This window comes from Macaca thibetana, chromosome 3 (genome assembly GCF_024542745.1).
Source record: "Macaca thibetana thibetana isolate TM-01 chromosome 3, ASM2454274v1, whole genome shotgun sequence".
Classification (NCBI taxonomy): domain Eukaryota; kingdom Metazoa; phylum Chordata; class Mammalia; order Primates; family Cercopithecidae; genus Macaca; species Macaca thibetana.
The window spans coordinates 154274918-154294636 of NC_065580.1; the positions used below are offsets into that span (position 1 = coordinate 154274918).

Consider the following 19719-nt stretch of genomic DNA (forward strand, 5'->3'; position numbering starts at 1 on the left):
GTACAGCCTAGAACCAGGGGAGCTGTGCTGACATGTAAGAGTGTGTACGTGTCCGTGTGTGTGTGTGATTGCGTGTTTATGATAGTAAAATTCAAGGAAGTGTTGTATGGAGTTTGATGAGGGGCGCAGTTTGGTGAGGTGGGCATTCCAAGTGCTGTAGCAGATGAAGGTGCTGTTCAAAGAGCCTTGTTATGGATGAGGAGAGCAGGTAATAATCCCTCATAGAGGCTGCCAGGAAGGTCGAGGGCATCAATATCCACAAGCCTACATTTTGCTTCTATTTTTGCCAAGGTTGCCATATCTATTGGCTTCAGTAGGATTCAAATGAAAAACAAAAGCAGAAACAAGAAGGGGTGTAGAAATCAAGGTCCCTATACGTATTGAGCTGGAGTCAAGATGAGATGGAAAATTTTACAGGTAAAAAATGAATTATTTGAAGGTGGGAATATTCTGGAATTCACCAAGAGGAAACAAATGCTCCGAGGAGAGTGACCCAACACAGAAACGAAATGTTGACCAAGCTCCGACCACGCCGATGGCCTTTACAGACGAGCTCTGTAGGGCGAAGCGCGTCGGGAGGTGGTTCAGTCTCTAGAGCGCAGCAGAGATGGAGCCCACGGCCCAGGGGACTTTTCCTTGCTTTTCATAAATCGGGTCTCCAGGAGTCCACTGCACTCAGGCAGTCTCTGAGAGCTCAGGGGTGCGACTGTCCCAGCAACAACAGGAGCCTGGCCGTGACCAAGCCGGGGGCTGGGTCCCCCGTGTGGGCACAGTGCCACCCAGAACATCCCCTGTGCTCGTTACCGGAACAAAGGCCGGAGGGAGGGCCATCTCTCCTCCCGAGATAGAGACCCTCAGACGTGCTGAATGCATATGTCTCTTTTCCTTATCTGAGGATTTAAATGTGAAGTCACCAGTCTTCCTGCGCAGGAGCACGCAGCGTGTGTCGTCCCCGTGGTCATGGGTGCGTTTGCTCCGACACACGTCCTACAGTCTGGCCACCCTGCCTCAGTCCCCAGATGTCCCACACACAGCACTGACATCCCCCTCTGCTCAGAAACACAGGACCCGGGCACGTCCTTGCGCTCAGGGCACCGTTCTGACATTTAATGCTGAATTTACAGGGACGTACGCACCGTATCATACCGGTCAATTGCTCTGAGATACATCTGGGGGAAAAGCACAGTGTCCTTCGTCTCCACGAGAGAACTTACCGGAAGCAGCGTACACAACTCTAGCAAAGAAGAAGTACAGTACCCATTTCCGTATAAGAATATATTATTTAAAAGACAGTTTAAAAATAAAATTCTGTACAGCATCATGAATTCCTTTTTTTTTTTTTTTTGTATCAGTGAACAAAATGTTTCTTAGAAAACGTGGTCTTGTGGTGCCAGGTGCTCAGGGCAGCTCTTCCCGCACAAGGATCCCGTGCAGCTCCGCCAGCCCGTCCGGAACCGCAGCCACGCCCCTCAGTTTCCTCAGGCACAGTCTCCTGGAAGAAGGGAAAGATGACTGATTTGTTTTTTTTTAGGAATAGGGCGCGGTGGCTCACGCCTGGAATCCCAGCGCTTTGGGAGACCAAGGCGGTGGATCACGAGGTCAGGAGTTTGAGCCCAGCCTGACCAACATGGTGAAACCCTGTCTCTACTAAAAATACAAAACTTAGCCAGGTGTGGTGGCACACGCCTGTAATCCCAGCTACCTGGGAGGCTGAGGCAGGAGAATCGCTTGAACCCGGGAGGTCGAGGTTACAGTGAACTGAAATTGCACCACTGCACTTCAGCCTGGGCAACAGAGTGAGACTCCATCTCAAAAAACAAGATGAAAAAAAAGCGCCAGCAGTCGCAGAAACGTAACAGGATTATACATAGACTTTTTTTTTTTTTTTTTGAGACAGAGTCTGGCCCTGTTGCCCAGGCTGGAGTGCAGTGGCATGATCTCGGCTCACTGCAACCACCGCCTCCTGGGTTCAAGCAATTCTCCTGCCTCTGGCTCCCAAGTAGCTGGGATTACAGGCATGCGCCACTACGGCTGGCTAATTTTTGTGTTTTTAGTAGAGATGGGGTTTCACCATGTTGGCCAGGCTGGTTTAAAACTCCTGACCTCAAGTGATCTGCCTGCCTCAGCCTCCCAAAGTGCTGGGATTACAGGCATGAACCACCGCACCCGGCCGACACACAGACCATTTTAAAAGAAAGAGGCCATCAGATATATTGCTGAATACATTTAGGCAAAATAAAACAATATTGATCCCTTTTCTGAGCCACTGAAAAATATGAACTGACTTAAAAAATTAAATACCAACATTGACTGAACCCTTCACAGGGACCAGACCCGCACTTTGACTGTTTAGTCACTAAAACAGCAGTGACAATGGTATTATTACCTCTGATTTAGAGACTGGGCCTCTGAGGTTCAGAGAGGCTGAGACACTTGTGCACGTCTCTCGGCTTGTAATCGGCAAGCCTGGACTCAAAACCAGGTGTGTTGGACGCCAAAGCCTGTTGCTGCCCCGCTTATAAGTCATGTCCCGTTTGTCCTGCCCTGAGCCTTACATGCTTGATGCAGTCTCTCTTGAATTATCTGTTAGACATGTACAGTGTGACCTTATTATGAGGTGAACAAATGGCTGCTCTGCATTCCCCGTGAGCTGAATAACTATATCAACAAGTGCAGAGAGAAACTCTCAAAGCCACAGAAAGCCAACACGTGATTTGTGAAGTTTTCAGTACTTCAATTGCACTTTTAAAAAGTCCTTACTCTTATAAGTGATGCATATGCTAATTATTGATGTTTTTCTATTAACTAAACCATATTCCCCTTCTTTAAGAGCCTCATTCTTTTTTTGTTTTTCTTTTGAGATGGAGTCTTGCTGTTGCCCAGGCTGGAGTGCAGTAGCGCAATCTCGGCTCACTGCAAGCTTCGCCTCCCAGGTTCGAGTGACTCTCCTGCCTCAGTCTCCCAAGTAGCTGGGACTACAGGTATGTGCCATCACACCTGGGTAATTTTTGTATTTTTAGTAGAGATGGGGTTTCAGCATGTTGGCCAAGCTGGGTCTCGAACTCCTGACCTCAAGTGATCTGCCCACCTCGGCCTCCCAAAGTACTGAGATTACAGGCATGAGCCACCAGGCTTAAGAGCCTAATTCTAATGATTAGATGCAAGGAATAAAATTTCCATTCCTTTGGCCGGGCGCAGTGGCTCACGCCTGTAATCCCAGCACTTTGGGAGGCAGAGGCAGGTGAGTCACTTGAGGCCAGGAGTTCAAGACCAGCCTGGCCAACATGGTGAAACCCTGTCTCTACTAAAAACACAAAAACTAGCCAGGTGTGGTGGCGCACGCCTATAATCCCAGCTACTCAGGGGGCCGAGGCAGGAGAATTGCTTGAACCCTGGAGGTGGAGGTTTCAGTGAGCTGAGATCGCACCATTGCACTCTAGCCTGGGCAACAACAGTGAGAATTCGTCTCAAAAAAAAAAAAAAAATCCGTTCATTTAAAGGTATTCCAAAATTCAGATTTTCTCGCCTTCCTCTTCCTTCTGTCCTTTGTCGGAATCACGGTATGGACTGACGCCACGTCAGCAGAGACAGCGTTACCTTCACTGTGTTTCACATCTCTGCTTCTCTCTCTGGACTTCTCGGTGGCTCCAGACGTCAAGCTGTCAGTCTTCTTCTGTAACTGGAACAAAGTGCAGAGAAGGCCAAGTCAGGGAGCAGGAGACAGCAGGGGAGTGTCTGCCTGTCTTCCAGCAGCTTCTGTTGCCTGGAGGTGCTGCAGTGTGAAAGCCTGTGGTCTCCAGCCCCTGTGAGCCCAGTGCTCCTGACGCGGGTTTTTCAGAGGCCCCTCTGTGTACCCTGTCCCCGTACCCTTGGTGCCTCATCCGGGGCCTGGACAGTGAGCTCACCCAGCCGCAGCCACCACAGCCGCAGGGACTGGTGGTGTGTGCAGAGCCTGTGACTTGGGCCTTTTCACCTCTTTGGTGTGACTGTCCTTTTTGTGGGGGCTGAGAGGGGGAAGGCAGAGGCCTTGAAGAACCCTAGTGTCCCCTACTGGGCAGCAGGGCTCGGGACTAGAGACTCAAGGCCATCAGGGCTATGGCTCTCAGAGGACCACGAGAAAGGCAGAAGCCGCCTCAGCTCTCCTGTGGGGCTCTGGAGTAGGAGAAGGTCTTGCTACATCTGTCCCTCTGCGTAAGTGCTCTCAGCCTTGCAGAGGTTTGGAGACCTTTCTGCGACTTTCCATCAGCTGGAGAAGTCAGGGCAGCTGGTCTGGATTTTCAGTCAATTTCTAAGCAATTGCTGGGCATCTACCACGTGCCTGGCCTGGCGCCCCAGGCGGGCGTGGGCACGGGGCCGTCAGTCGAGGGAGATGAGACCAACACAAGGCTACGCCTGGACAATGGCTCAGCGCTCAAAAGGGCATCATGGGCCACATGGGCTTCAGGAGCGCCCAGGCAGAAAAGACGGCGTGGCGGGCACAGTAACTAGGGGAGCCCTGACTGATGGGCCTTGGAGGGTGCTTCAATGGTACAAAGGGCACTGTGGCGAGGGGAGGTGGCAGGGGCAACACCAGCCAAGGCCAGGAGGCGTCAAACTCTGCAGGAGTAGTGAGGCTGTTCTAGCTGCACGGGGGCGCTGGGGGGAGGAGGCAGGAGGGCAGGGCAGAGGCCACACCATGGGCGGCTGGACAGCAGACAGCCGGGGGAATCTGTGGAAAGACTGCGTGGGCCCTGAGCCTGTGACCTTGACCCCTTCCTCCAAAACGATGTCAATCCAACAGCAACCGAAAGCCAGCCCCAGGCTCCCTGTCCCCTGAGAGGTGCTGGTGTGTGTTCTGGGCCTGGAAGCTGGCAGGTGGGTGGTCGCTTTGCCCCTGTGCCAGGGGAGGGCCCCTTTCTAGCCCATGGCCTGCTCTGAACAAGTCAGCCCTGGGGCCAGGCCAGGCGCTGTACTCAGAGGGGTCCCAGATGCTCTAACAGTGGCTGATACGCCCGAGGACACCTGGGTGCCCACAGATGTGGGTGACAGTTGTGATTTTTGTGAAGGGCACGGCCAGTAAACTCCCTCGAAGGTTCTGAGCCCTGATGCGTTCTTGGCGAATGCAGTTTTGGTTTCCCATATCACATTCCCTAATTTCACTGAGCCAGGCTTTCTGATGGACGGGACACGTGCGCCTGTCCATGGGGTCGCCTTCAGTGGTGCCTTGCTTGGCACGTCCAAGATTCTGGAGTCAGGAGTGCGGAGGGCGCTGGGCCTGCTTGCCACAGGGCAGGAAGGTTCTTGTCGGTGCGTTTTACCTCTTTCATGGCGTCGTCTATCCGCTTTAGCTCCTCATAGCGATCTCGGGATTCCCAAAGCGGCTGCAGCATGATCTCCTCAACCATAGGGAAGAGCTGGGAGAGAAAAACGGATTAATTCAGAGTCCCTCGTTCTTAAGGCAGTGGGAAACGTTGGAGAAAAACAGGTGTCAGGTGCACTGTGCAGAAGCATGTGGGCCAGTCCCAGCCCCTGGACACCCTCCTGCCGGCTCTGCCGCCCCTACCCACTGCGGCTCTGTCTCTGGCCCTCATCACCCTCCATGAGGTCCTACAGAAAGTCCCCCCCTGCCTCCTGTGTCCCCCGTGCCCGTGAGATGAGGGTTGGGGACAGGTTCTGAGGTTCTAACAAAGACAAGGGGCAGGGGAAAGGAGCTGACAGCCTCCCGGCTGAGGGTCCTGGGAGTGGGAAGTGGGTGGGGGCGGCTCCAGATGCCCTGGAGCAGAAGGATCCACAGCACTTGGGAGCCCAGGAAGGTCGGAGGGTGCAAGGCTGTGAGCCCAGACCCCCGGGGGAAACAAGAGATGGGCCTCTTTTGCACATGCTGGGGGTGCCTTGAGGTGGGGCGTTGGCAGGGGCCACGGGCAGCTCAGGGGCCCTGGGGGGAGCTGGGCAGGAACGAGCTGTGTGCAGGGAGCAAGGCCTCGGTGGCTGGGTGCGGTGAGACTGGGAGCTGGATGGGGGCTTCACAGCTCGAGGGCACAGAGCTCAGTGGTTCCTCCACAGGTGAGGATCGGTGGAACTGGGACACAGAGAGGGGACAGGAGAGTCAACAGCTGGTGCTGCCTCCAGGGACCTGAAGGCCAGCAGTGATGCAGGAGGGCAATGAGGGGCCCCCCCAGGGCCCAGCAAGGCAAGGCAGGGAGTGCGGCACACAGTGGAGATGCTGGGGTCACGGGCCAGGCTGTGGGGAGCAGGCTCTGGATGGAGCAGGGACAGCGGTCACCACGACAGCTGGGGAAGAGGCTGCTCAGGATGTGCAAGTGTGCCTGTGTGTGTGTGTGCCTGTGTGTGTGTGTGCCTGTGTGTGTGTGTGCCTGTGTGTGTGTACCTGCGTGTGCGCCTGTGTGCGTGTGTACCTGTGTGTGTGTGTGCCTGTGTGTGTGTACCTGCGTGTGCGCCTGTGTGCATGTGTACCTGTGTGTGTGTGTGCCTGTGTGTGTGTGTGCCTGTGTGTGTGTGCCTGCGTGTGCGCCTGTGTGCGTGTGTACCTGTGTGTGTGCATGTGCCTACCTGTGTGTGCATGTGTGTGCCTGTGTGCCTGTGTGTGTCTGTGTGTGCCCGTGTGTGCCTGCGTGTACCTGCATGTGCCTGTGTATCTAAGTGTATGCAAGTGTCACACGTGGTAACAGTTACTCACCTTAGTCACTGTTTCAAACATTGGGATCAGGACAAACTTGATAAACCCAATCTGGGCTGTGGCCTTGGTCACTTTGTCTCGGTCCATGAACGGGGCCACGGGAAGGCCTTCTGACTTCTCACGGTCGCTCTGCAGGGAATGCAGCAGATAGCGACATTAAAGACAGAAATGCCTCGGAACCAGATCGCTGTTCTCAGAGAAAGACAAGATGCGCCAGTTAACCACCAACCAACCAAACCACACCACAAATGTGTCTCAGTAAAGAACAAGGCGAGGTGACAGTATCTTCAGTGCTAAACAGAGCTGGGCATGCATGTCTAGCTGGGAAGACCCAGATGAGAGACAGACAGAGGTAAGTTGCACGTAACACAGGGCGGCAGAGGCATCCTGCAGAAAGCCTCCCGAGTTCTCCTAGGCTTGATCAAGCTGCTGTATTAACATTTGGTGGTGGTTTTCAGCTGGTTTGGTTTTCTACGTCCCCGATCTTCCCCGTGGCCATCTGTGTGAGCTGACCTGCTGGGTCTCAGCCCTCTGGGGGCCCCTCCTGCCTCTGCAATTCTTGCTTCTTGACTTTCAGGCAATTGGCTTGACAAGGCTGCTTCTAATAATGGTTCAATTAGCAGTGACAGGTGGCAGTTTTAGGACATTAGCTTTTCTGGATTGTCACTCTCTTTCAGGTCTGAAATTATAACCTATTTTGTTTCTGATGGACGCCTCCTGTGAAGGCTTTCTGGAGGCTGAACTGTCCGCCGCCCGGTGAATATGCGGGTCCACCCTGGCATGCTGTTTCACGCAAACCCTTACTAAGTGGGGTTAATAAGACTGGCTGGAGGCTTGATTGCTCTGCAAGACTCTTACCTGCATAAAATATTCCTCTAATAAACAGTCCACCCAGGGCTCTGCGACTTCCATTGGACGGACCTCGTTAGAGATATCACAGCATTTTATCAAAATCATCTTCAGCTGAAAGAAGAGATTTTGGAATTGAGGTAACAGGAGGTAGAACATGGCCTGCTGAGCTGCTCGGGTCTGGACGTGCCATTACAGGCAGGAAGAGAGGGAGGACCGTGCAGCTGGACCGTGCAACTGAGCTTGGCTGACTTCAGGGAGGACAGGCTCCTTTCTCAATGGAGAATGAACCTTCAAGGTCCTGTTTGGGTCCCCTCCTTCCAGCCTTTCTCGCCATCCCAGCCCAGGTGATATCCCCGGAGCACTGCCCCGTGCCTGGTCACCCCCTATTTGCTGCTGTTCCCCAGGTGGATGCACTGCTCATCTTCCCAGGGGACAGGTAGCTCCGTCCGAGCTTGGCCAGGGTTGGGCACACCATGGGAGCTTCAGGAGGAGATAGGGTAGACCCAGGGATGCAGCAGCTTCCACCCGAACTAGCCCGGATGTCACCATAGGACAGACCGTGGAGGGCTGGTGTCCCGCAGCCCTGCCTGCACCGGGCACAAATGACTGTCTGGAATCACCAGGTTTCCAGGTCAAAGTGTTGGCTGCCGTCCAGGCTCTGAAGCTGATTTGACAGGAAAGCCCAGCTGAGGCACATGGCCCCCGGCTGTGGGGCTGCACCTGCTGGTTTGGGGAATGTGACTAGGTGAGGGGCAGGTCAGTTCAGCTGGGTGTCTGCACGATGCTTGGTGGATCCTGCCTTCCAACCTCGGCGGGACCTCGAAGGGACCCTGCTGTGGTCACCCTTCCTTTCCCCACCCTATCAGTTCCCAGGAAGCCATCCAGGCCTTTCTTTGACTCCTCTGTGGAGTCCGGCTCCAGACCAGAGGCAATTACTAGCCTGTGTCTGGCAGGCCCTGGGGGAGCTGTCCCCACACCAGACCTGGTACAGGGCCAGGGTGGCACTGTCTCTGGGGAAGGTCAAGGGGAGCTGTCCCCACACCAGACCTAGGACAGGGCCAGGGCAGCACTGTCTCTGGAGAAGGTCAAGGTCCCAGGCCCTGCCGGCCACACTCCCTGCACCTCACACCTCCTACGTCAGCCCGTGCTCTCCTTGGAGGCCTCCTTATCGGGGCCCACTTTGACTCAGAACCTTTCCCCCCCCAAGACCTTCCCCCCACCTCTGTCCTCCAGTGTTCATGAAGCCCCGTCTGGGACTCCCCAGCAGTGAGACGATCCCTGGCTGTGCTGCTTGTCATCTGACCCTGCCCGGTGCTGGTCGTTGGGATAAATGGAAACCTGGGCTCTGAGCCTTGCTTTGCCTCTGGTCTGCACAGCTGCAGTGTGTAAGGCTGGGGGTGAGAGTGGGGACCTTCAGCTGGGCTCAGAGATCCTGACCACCTGGCACCCGATCTTCCGGCATCCTGCCCCTCCCCGTCTCTTCCCTGACCTCTCCTCCCACCTCAGAGGGAGGAAGAAGGCATCAGTGGGTCATGGGTCACCCTTGCCTGCAGGTCCATCCCTGCCTTCCTAATATCTAAGAGGACAAGGCGGTGCCTCCCGCCTTCCCTTGGTTTTTCGGGAGCGAGGAACTTGCTTGCCAGGAAGCTGTTCCATGCGTCTGTTTTCCTCTTGGGGAAGGGGCTTCTGGAGGCCCTGGCCTGGGGAGGTCTGCCTGCTGTCCAGCCTTTGCCTGCGGGAGCTCTCGCACAGCCTTTGGGAATTAACTGCACCTCAGCTCCAGAGAGCTGAGTCCTAATGACTCCACCTACGGGGAGGGGTGGTTAGAAGCTCAGCCTGAGCCGAGAGTTCCCTATTTTTCAACCTCTCTGGAGGTGGAAAGTGATGCTATTGATTTTAAACAATCAATTTCAGAGTAAGAATGCCAGGGGTGTACCCGATGCTTAGACAAGGTTCCAGAAAACCAGCTTTCTCTTTGAAGGCCAGGAGGGCAGTTCTCATGCACCTCTCTCTCTGTTTTTTGAGACAGACCTTTGCTCTGTTGCCCAGGCTGGAGTGCAGTGGAACGACCGTGGCTCACCGCAGCCTGGACCTGGGCTCCTGCGACCCTCCCACCTCCACCTCCCGAGCAGTTGGGACCACAGGTACGCACTGATTTTTTGGTTTTTCTTTTTTTGTGGAGATAGAGTCTTGCTAATGTTGCTCAGACTGGTCTACAAACTTCTGGACTCAAGCAATCCTCCCGCCATGGCCTCCCAAAGTGCTGGATTCCAGGCATGAGTCGTGCTCCGGTCCTTGTGTGCCTTGGGGTGCCCAGTGCCTGCCCTTTCCGAAAGGAAGATGCTGCACCTTCTCATGGGGGAGGCCCCCTACCCCTTCTCTGGCCACCTTATCCTGGTGATAGAGGGGTGCCGGGCTATGTTGTGGGCCTGGGGGGGATGCTGGCTTGGGGAGCAGGGACTGTGTTGGAGTTGCCCCCACAGAGATGGGCTGGGGCTGTGCCTTCATGGGAGAGCTGGTTTTATTCTCTGGAAAGCAGAGCGAGATGCATGGCCTTCACCCACTTATCTCCCTCAAATCCAAAAGAGATGGAGGAATGGGAGAGTGCCGCCTCCGACCATGAAGGAGGCTCCGTCAGGAGGGAGGCCCTGCCCGGGACTTTCCTAGTAAGAGTCATGACCTTGAAAACCAGATTTATAGATACCATGTTTCAAGGCAAGACTAATACTTTTGGCTTCTTGGCTTCCAGTGTGAGCTGGATGGATGACCCACTCAACCAGCCCACCGCCTGGCTGCCCACACAGGCAGAACAAGCCACTCACCAGGGTCATGTGCTCCTCATTGCTGTAGTCAAAATTCTCCATTTTCTCTTTGAAAGAATCCATAATTTCTGCATGTCTTGCCATGTCAGTGGCCAAGATTAACGTGATCATTCCCTAAATAGTGAAAGAACAAAGCGTTAACACCGGCATAATCCCAACAAGTATTCAACGGAGGCCTACTGAGCCCCCTGCATACATTATTTCATGTATCCCTCATTCTGATTCATATGTGCATCCATCACCCATCCATCCATTTGTCCACACATCCATCCATTCACCCAAAAAATACATCTATCCATCCATCCATCCATCCATCCATCCAACCATCCATCCATCCATCCGTCCGTCCGTCCATCCATCCACCCACCCATTCATCCTCTATCCATCCCTCTACCCATCCACCCATCCATCCTTCCGTCCGCCCTTCCATCCATTTATCCATCCATCCATCCATCCATCCATTTATCCATCCATCCATCCATCCATCCACCCATCTGTCCATCCATCCACCCACCCCTCAAGCATTTACGGAACACATATCTGTGCCAGGTATGATGTTTTCCTCTTCCAAGAAAATAAAACCACAAGCATCAGATACAAAACCCAAACCCATCAATCTAGGTCATTTCAAATGTATACATATATTTTTGAGGGGGACACCACTTGCATCTTGAATTATTCAATTTTCCTGTAAACATTGAATTGTGTTATTAGTGAAGCATTTATTCGGTTATTCCTGAAATCTTCCATGACAAAATATATTTTTAAAAAAGTGGGACAACGAATTTTACCCCCAGAGGAGAGTCACATTTTGCAGTCAGTGAAGCATTTGAAGCAGCCAACGTTGGTGTGTCCCCATGGTGGCCGGGCACGAGGACGATCCCGTGTGCAGAGGGGCTGCTTCTCCAGTCGGGTGCCGCCTCCTTCTCTTGCGGGATGCTCTCTGACACAGCTCAGTGGGACGAGGCCTACACTAAGGGGCGTTCACTTCCTTTGATTCCCCGGGTCCTGTCCCTGGAGGAGCTCCCCACTGGGGCAGCAGTGGCAGATGCAGTGTTCTCTCTTCACGGCTGCCCCTTGACCTACTGCAGACGAAGATTTGCCACCGCTTATAGCCACACAGGGCACCTGCTTGAAGGGTGGGGAGGGGCACAAACATGGAGGAGAGGCCAGAGAGCCTATAGATAAAGGGGAGATAACTGTACTGGGAACCGGTGATTCAATAATGACTGTAAATTGTCTGTTGAATTGTGTATGTTTGTGCAATGATGTCGTCACAGGCCAGAGAGCACTGCTGCCGTGTCAGGCCTAGTGGGTTCCGAGGTGCGGCTGTCCGTGCTCCTCCCGGGGCCATCACCATGCACACCCATCTGTTCTCCTTCTGCTCATTTCACACTCCCAGTGGCCGGCACAGCACAGGCCAGCAGAGGCCTTGACCACAGCATCCCAGTGTACCACAGCCTGGTTCTGCCCACCTGCCTCTGGCGCCTGGTGTCATTTGACAATTTCGCAAGAGGCCGTGATGCCTCAGGGCCCCGTCCCAGGGAGCGTGCTGCTTCCTCAGAGCTTCCTCAAATGCTTCACTGACTTCAGTTTTTTACGTTGGGCTTTGAACCTCCTGGAAGCGTGGACAAATTGGAAAGCCATGGTCGACGAGGCTGCTGCGCTCTGATAAAGGAGGCTCAGCAGCACTCTGGGAGGGCGGTGAGTATTTTTCCAGTGCTGGCGTCCAGACGGTCTTTGTCGGCTGCCTCTGGAAGGAAGCCACTTAGACTTCGAATGGCTGAGGTCTGCCTTGTGGAACGGTGCCCTGGGTGTGTGTCCTGGGGCCGCCACATAAAGTACCACAAACTAGGCAGCTTAAAACAACACTCATTCTCTCACAGTGCTGGAGGCCAGAACCAAGATCAAGGTGTGGAGGGCCCTGCTCTCTCCGAAGACTCCAGGGGAGGGTCCTTCCTTGTCTCCTCCTGGTCCCGGGGGACCAGGAGTCCCTTGGTTTAGGGCTGCATCACTCCAATCTCCACTCACCGCATCTTCACGCTGCCTTCTCCTCTGTGTCTGGACTGTTTTCTCCTCTGTCTTGTCCAAGGACACTTAGTCTTTGGATTTAGGGCCCCCTTGGACAAGCCACACTGATCTTATCTGGAGATCTTAACAAGTACAAACGCAAAGACCCTTTTCCAAATAAGATCACATTCACGGGAGGTGGGCCTTGTTTGAAGGACGCTACTATTCACCCCACACATTTCTCCCAGAGGTTACTCTGAGAGCTTCCCTCCCCTGCAAACGTCGGAGAGTGAGTGTTTGATGAGGAATTCCCATGTGGAAGGGGGTGTTATTTCGATGAGCTGGAGGCGTTTGTCTGGGGCAGGTGGACTGGGTCATCTTCCTCTCACGCAGATGTCCCTCTCGCTCTCCTCCCATCACGCCCTGAGAGGCAGAAAGCCCCCTCATCTAAAACGGAAGGGGCGGCTGGGCGCGGTGGCTCATGCCTGTAATCCCAGCACTTTGGGAGGTCGAGGCAGGTGGATCACCTGAGGTCTGGAGTTCAAGACCAGCCTGGCCAACATGGTGAAACCCCATCTCTACTAAAAATACCGAAAATTAGCCGGGTGTGGTGGCGCACACCTGTAATCTCAGCTATTTGGGAGGCTGAGGCAGGAGAATTGCTTGAACCCAGGAGGTGGAGGTTGCAGTGAGCTGAGATTGCACCATTACACTCCAGCCTGGGCAACAGAGCGAAACTCTGTCTTAGAAGAAAAAAAAAAAAAAGAAATGAAAGGGGGCTGACTGGGCTGTGGGTGACACGTGACAGCAGCTGGGGTTATGGAGCAGGGTAGCTCTCCTATGTTGGATGCAGCAGACGTGTCTGTCCAGGGCCCGCCCCCTCCTTGGGCAGGCTCCCTACCTTCGCTAAGCCTCAGTTTCTTGGACTGGAAGATGGACAAAGGATTTATCTCAGAGGGAGCCAGTGAAGGCTCAATTAATAGAGGCTGGGAAGTGCAGGTCAGAGGGATACACGTGTGCATGGCGAGGGTACCCTCTTTTTGGGGCTCCACTCTGGGCCCTGGAGAAGGTGAGGAAGGAGGGAGGGGTTCCCCTGGGTCTGCAGGGCACTGCTGTGTCCAGGAGCTTCTGGGAGCCTCCAGCCAATGGAGAATGGGGGCTGCTGTCCCTGAATGTGCCCCCACTCCAGTGGGAGGGCCCTCACCCCGCGCACCTGTCGGATCTGCTTGAACCCATCAGGTGGGATGTTGGAGAAGATGTTGCACTCGGGCTCAGCGAGGATCTGGAAGGCCACGGCGCAGTGGTGGTTCTCCAGCGGCGAGATGTCATTGTAGCGAACCGCCAGCTCTGTACGGGCGTTGATCTGGTACCTGGGAGGCGAGGAGAGAGTGAGGGGAGGCTCAGGCGCCCTCACCAGGCACCTGCACTGGGGAGCAACGCCCAGGCATGTAAGTGGAGTCGAGTCGGGGAGAAAGTGCCGTGGGGGCTGGGGGAGCCGCCTGTGCCCTGCCCCAGCCAGAAGGTCCCTCCTGCTGCTCGGCTGCCCCTGCAGCTTCACGTCCCCATGCTCCTGCAGTCCCAGGACCCCTCTGAGGAAGCAGCAAGCTCCCTGGGACAGGCCCTGAGGCATCACGGCCTCTTGTGAAATTGTCAAATGACACCAGGCGCCAGAGGCAGGTGGGCAGAACCAGCTGTGGTTCACTGGGATGCTGTGGTCAAGGCCTCTGCTGGCCTGTGCTGTGCCGGCCGCTGTGAGTGTGAAATGAGCAGAAGGAGAACAGATGGGTGTGCGTGGTGATGGCCCCGGGAGAAGCGCCGACTGCCGCACCTTGGAACCCACTAGGTGCCGACACACGGCAGCAGAGCTCTCAGGCCTGTGATGACATCGTCACACAAACACACAATTCAACAGAGAGAGCTGCTGCGCCACTGTGGACACAAACCCAAGCTCATGGCCTGGACCGTGTCTGCCACGTGGGGAGGAACTCTGAGCCCGTCGAGGCAGGAGTGGAGCAACGGTCTGTTCTTCTGATCCCTGGCCCCACGAGGGACACCTCACTCCCACCTCCTGTCGTTCTGCAGCCCCTTTTCTCTCTTCTGGCCCATGCCTCTGCCTTCCCTGCGGAAGCCAGCTGGAAGCCCGCCCGGGGAGAGACGAGCTCCTGAGAGGGTGTGTGGAGCCCCCATCCCCGCGTGCCCACAGGCGTTGCTCCCTGCCTGGGGTGGAGAAGGCGCCAGCGTGGCCAGGGCTCTGCCGTGCACCTGAGCCTGGACCAGGCCCGCGCAGGGGTGGGAAAGTCCCCCTGGGGTTTGATAATCCCGAAAGTTCCTACTCCGGGGAGACCCGAGGCCCTGGGCAAAGTCCAGAAGCCGGGAGCTGTGTCAGTGGAGGCAGAGCTGGGCTGGGAGGCCGTCGCTGACAGCTCCTTCTGGGAACTGCTCTGAGGGTTGGGCTGACGGGTTCCCTCCGGTAGCCAGGGTGCCTTTTAAAAGGAAAACAAGAGAAAATCCTGTACATACGTGTTGTTGTAGCCGGGATGGTCCAGATCGTGGCAGATGGCCGCTGTCATTAGGATCAGGATATCCGTTTGTGAGAACTTCTCCTGGATTGGAAAACAGGGTGTAGGTGTTTGCCCTCTTCACTCGGAGGGTGGGATGGGATGACGGGGGTGGAATTGGGGGAGTGGTAAGGTGGGGACAAAGGCCCCTGCAGCCATGTGGAGTCTCCTGGCATGGTGGGAGGGGACCAGCCTTCCTGTGGGGATGGACGGGTGACCAGGTCGGGCGCACACCTGCTCATGTAATCCTAGGAGCAGCCTCGCCCTTGGGGAGACTGACAGTGGTGTGGGGGGTGCTTCCCTAGGAGGGCGGAGCGGCTGGGGACACCACACCTGTGGCTCTCTTGGTGGGATGGGGCTGCCACTGCCTGGAAGGGGCTTCATCTGACCCCCGAGGGTGGAGGTCTGGGTGTGCGGCGGGCAGGACCCACCTGGAGGCCACAGAGCCAGACCATGCTGTACATCATCTGGGCCACGCAGAAGCAGTGCCGGAAGTTGTGGAAGGGGTTGTTTCTGTAGTTGTCGTGGACGCAGAGCTGTGGGAGGCAGGGGGTCTGGGTCACCCTGTGCCTGGGCCCGCCAACCTCTCCTCCCAGAGTCACCCAGAAGGCTGTGTGCTGGTTTGAACGTTCTCTGCCAAACCCTCATCCCAACCAGAGGTCAACAGTGTTCCCATGTTTACCACAGGTACCAATGAGGTGACACAGGGACCCTGAGAATGTCCAGCGGGCCGCACCACAGCACCCGGGGCAGGTGTGGGGACAGAGCTCCTAGCAGGGGTTTTCACCTTGCAGTCAAGGACTGGGGTGTCCCCGGAGGTGTCTGAGGAGCCACAGTGGGGCACAAAGTTCGGGGATGAGGGAGGGGAGACTCCAAAAGGGGGCTCTGGGTCCCCAGTCACCATGAAACCTTTAATAGGCTTTTAATATTTGGTTCTGAGCAATATTTCATTAAAAATACCTGCTGCTAAACATACGCACACATGCAGACGTCCACATGCACACACTCACTCTCTACACACACTCCACGCACACTCACAGCCCACATCCACACACACACATCCACATGCACACACCCACTCTACACACACTCCACACACACTCACATCCACACACACACATCCACGTGCACACACACCTACTCTCTACACACACTCCACGCACACTCACAGCCCACATCCACACACACACATACACATGCACACACACCCCACATCCACCCCCCCACATCCACACAGCCCACATCCACATGCACACACCCACTCTCTACACACACTCCACGTACACTCACAGCCCACATCCACACACACACATACACATGCACACACACCCCACATCCACCCCCCCCACATCCACACATCCCACATCCACAGATACAAACATGCACACACCCATCCTCACACACATGCATACACACACTCCACATCCACACAGATACACACGCACACATCCACACACCCCACATCCACACACCCCACATCCACACATGCCACATCCACACACAGATACACACGCACATGTCCACACACACACACGCACACATCCACACGCCCCACATCCACACAGATACACATGCACACATCTACACACCCCACATCCACACACAGATACACACGCACACATCCACACACCCCACATCCACACACCCTACATCGACACAGATACATGCACACCTACATTCACACTCTCATACACACACGCCACATCCACACCCACACATGCACACACCCACCCTCATACACACCCCCATATCCACAGATACACACATGTACACACAGACACACCCCACATTCAGATACACACACCCATACTCCCACTCCCACCCCACACACTCCCACCCCACATTCACATACCCACCCCTAAACTCACACAGACGCCCCCAACATGCTCACATCCACACCCCCCACACACACACGCTCCCACACTCACATCCACACTCCCATACACACACACACTCCCACACTCACATCCACACCCTCATACTCACACACACACGCTCCCACACTCACATCCACACTCCCATACACACACACACACACTCCCACACTCACATACACACCCTCATACTCACACACACACGCTCCCACACACCGCTGCGTGAGGACATGCTGCTTCGCTTGGTGATGGCAGAGTCTCACTCTTTCCTCGCTCATCAGAGCAGGAGCTTGGGCGTAAAGGTTTTGGTGGAAGGCAGAGCAGAGACGGGCTGAGCGTCTTCACGGAGCGCCCGGGGAATGTTGTCTCTGCTCAGGGGAGTGCGGTGCCATCAGGCAGATCCATTCCCTCCATTCCTGTGGAACTGGATGAAACCACGTGCCCAGGAAGAACCGAAGGCGGGTTTGGCACTCACCAGCCACCTCCTGAGGGTGACGGGGTTGATGCTGAAGTCCCTGACCAGCCCCAGGTCGTGGTACATGTGCTCCAGGCAGCTCAGCATCTGTGGGCACAGGAGAAGGATGGGCACCGAGCAGTCGTGTGGCTGGCTCCCCAGCCCCTGGCTTCCCTCCCTCTGCCGTCCTCGGAGTGCCAGCAGGGCCGTTGGCAGGAGGTGGGTTCTCCCCTCCCAGAAAGTCCCCAGAGAGGGAGGAGAGGTCTTTGGACCAGCCTTTCCAGGCCACCCAGATGGGTGGGGGTTTGAGAGCATACTGGGGGTCTCCTGGTGGGTGGAGGGCCGGTTCCGAAGTCAAGGAGAATTGTAAGAAAGAAAGGACGGCGACTGGGTGAGAGAGTGCACCCGTTCAGAAAACACTGCACCAAAAAGGAATTTATTGATTTCTGTGCATAGAAAACAGTCTCAGTGGATCAATATCATAGCTGAGGTTCTAGGACACAGTTCCATCCGATGCACACCTGAGCACGGGTGGTGTCATAGAGAGAAAGATCCTTTCCTTGCCCGAGGTTGGGGATCGAACAAGCTTTGACGATTTACATCCAGAAACGCTGAACTGTGCTCATCTGGGGCCCTGCTGGGACCGGAGATGCTTTAACGTCTTAACTGCCGTGCTCAGATGGAGTCCCTGCCCCGGCAAGCCGCTCCTAACCCTTTTTCATGGAGCCCTGTCTTCTATCAATATCCCTGTTCAAGTTGAAATAGATTTTGTTTTCAGTCCCAAAGAGGATTTATTGTCACTGTGGTGATCTGTTTCAATACAGCTCAGTGCTCTGGAGCTAATTTAGGGAGGAAAACATGAAGTGATTTTTGAAAACAAGACTTTGACCAAAGTGGGCTTTGCTTTCTGGAAAAAGCAGGTCTTGGGTGGGGAGCCCAGTGAGAAGGAAGATGCACACGGCAAAGGGGCAGTTTAGACGCACCTCCAGGCGTCCTCCACCCGGGGCCCCCCACTTGTGCCTACCTCCAGCCCAGCTGCCTGCTGCTTGTGCAGGGCACTGGGCCATCCGGGCTGGAGCCCGGCATGGCTTCCTGCCTGTGTCTGCTCGTTGCCTGACCTTCTCTTCCCAAAAGGGCATGTGACGAACTGAATTGCACCCTCCCCCAGGTCAATGTGGTAAAGCCCCAGCCCCAGTGAGCTATTTGGAGACAGGGCCTTTACGGAGGTAATGAAGGTTCTATCCAGTCAGGGTGAGGCCTTGGTCCCACGGGACTGGTGTTTTCATAAGAGGAGGAAGAGCATGCGTGTGTGAAGAGAACAGGCCACATGAGGACCCAGCAAGAAGGCGGCCGTCTGTACGCCAGGGACTGAGGCTTCCGGAGAAATCGAACCTGGCAGCACCTTGATCCCGGACTTCCGGCTCCAGAACTGAGGACTTGACTTCTGCTGCTGACGCCACTCCAGTCTCTGGTACTTTGTTATGGCAGCCTCAGCAAACTAGGACAGGGCGTGCTGCCCAAAAATCCATTTTTACTTGTTACGCCGTGTGTGAGACCTGGAAATGCTGCAAGGGAGGCGAGTTTTTGTAAATCGAAGCTCGCGATCACTGCATTGATGAGATGGCTCTGAAGGAGGCGGAGGGTTCTCTGGCATCGCAGGAAATCCATCTGGAAAACTGGAAACTCCCCCACATGCAGCCACAGATGGGAGCTTGGAATGTCACCTGGGAAACGTCCTTAAAGCACGTGAACCACACACTCGTTTTCCTTGGGGGGACAGTACAGATGTAGGTTGGATAATGTGCAGGGCATGGCACCGACTTTTGGAGACGGGGCCCCCTTCAGAATGGCAGGAGTCTGGGGCCCCACGTGAGGACAGGAGGGCTGGCTCCCAGGCCACTGGTCAGCTGCCATCTGGATCATCCAGCCAGGGGCCTCACTGCCCAGAGCTGCTGGCCCCCTACCCTCCTGGACGCCAGCCCTTACGACCATAGGAGCTGCAACCTGGAGACTCCTCACTCTCCACCTGACCAGCCCAGATGTTGCTCAAGGCAGTCCTGAAAGGCAGATGCGTCTGCTGTGAAATCAGCATCAAGAGGGGATGCTGACGGGCAGACAGAGCCACCTGGTGCCACTTACGTGGCCTTTGTGGAGGCTGTGGGGCAGGAGGGCTGGGGGCATCTGTGGCTGCACGTGCAGTCAGTCCTCAGTCCCAGGCGGGCGCGAGTGAGCCGGCAGCTCCCGCATGCTGCGGCGGGTCCTGGTCCGAGTGGGCTGCATGGTCGTGAGTGGGGGACTCATGAGATGACGGGGAGGCTCCTGCAGCCTTCCAGCTCTGCACTTGATAGAGGCAGGCCTTGCTCACAGACCACAGCCCTGGGCCCTCAGAGGCCCGAACAGATGGGAGGACACAGCAGCCTGAAGTCATGTCCTCCGCCTGGTTTGTGATGAGCAGGACACTGGGTCGAGCCAC

At 55.5% G+C, this 19719-nt stretch overlaps 2 protein-coding genes across 4 annotated transcripts in view; both read right to left on the minus strand.

Annotated features, from left to right (window-relative positions):
- NDUFV3 (NADH:ubiquinone oxidoreductase subunit V3) overlaps positions 1 to 19719 on the minus strand; it is a 379957-nt gene that overhangs the window by 111239 nt on the left and 248999 nt on the right. The window lies entirely within an intron of this gene.
- PDE9A (phosphodiesterase 9A) overlaps positions 1261 to 19719 on the minus strand; it is a 117317-nt gene continuing 98858 nt past the window's right edge. For both annotated transcript variants that reach the window (XM_050784436.1, XM_050784437.1), the window contains 10 exons: positions 17268 to 17354; positions 15350 to 15454; positions 14881 to 14963; positions 13574 to 13730; positions 10351 to 10464; positions 7535 to 7639; positions 6677 to 6805; positions 5298 to 5393; positions 3598 to 3679; positions 1261 to 1492 (listed from right to left, as the gene is read on the minus strand). In XM_050784436.1, coding sequence (XP_050640393.1) covers positions 1479 to 1492; positions 3598 to 3679; positions 5298 to 5393; positions 6677 to 6805; positions 7535 to 7639; positions 10351 to 10464; positions 13574 to 13730; positions 14881 to 14963; positions 15350 to 15454; positions 17268 to 17354 — 972 coding nt within the window. In that variant the 3' untranslated portion in view covers positions 1261 to 1478. The remainder of the gene's footprint in view (positions 1493 to 3597; positions 3680 to 5297; positions 5394 to 6676; positions 6806 to 7534; positions 7640 to 10350; positions 10465 to 13573; positions 13731 to 14880; positions 14964 to 15349; positions 15455 to 17267; positions 17355 to 19719) is intronic.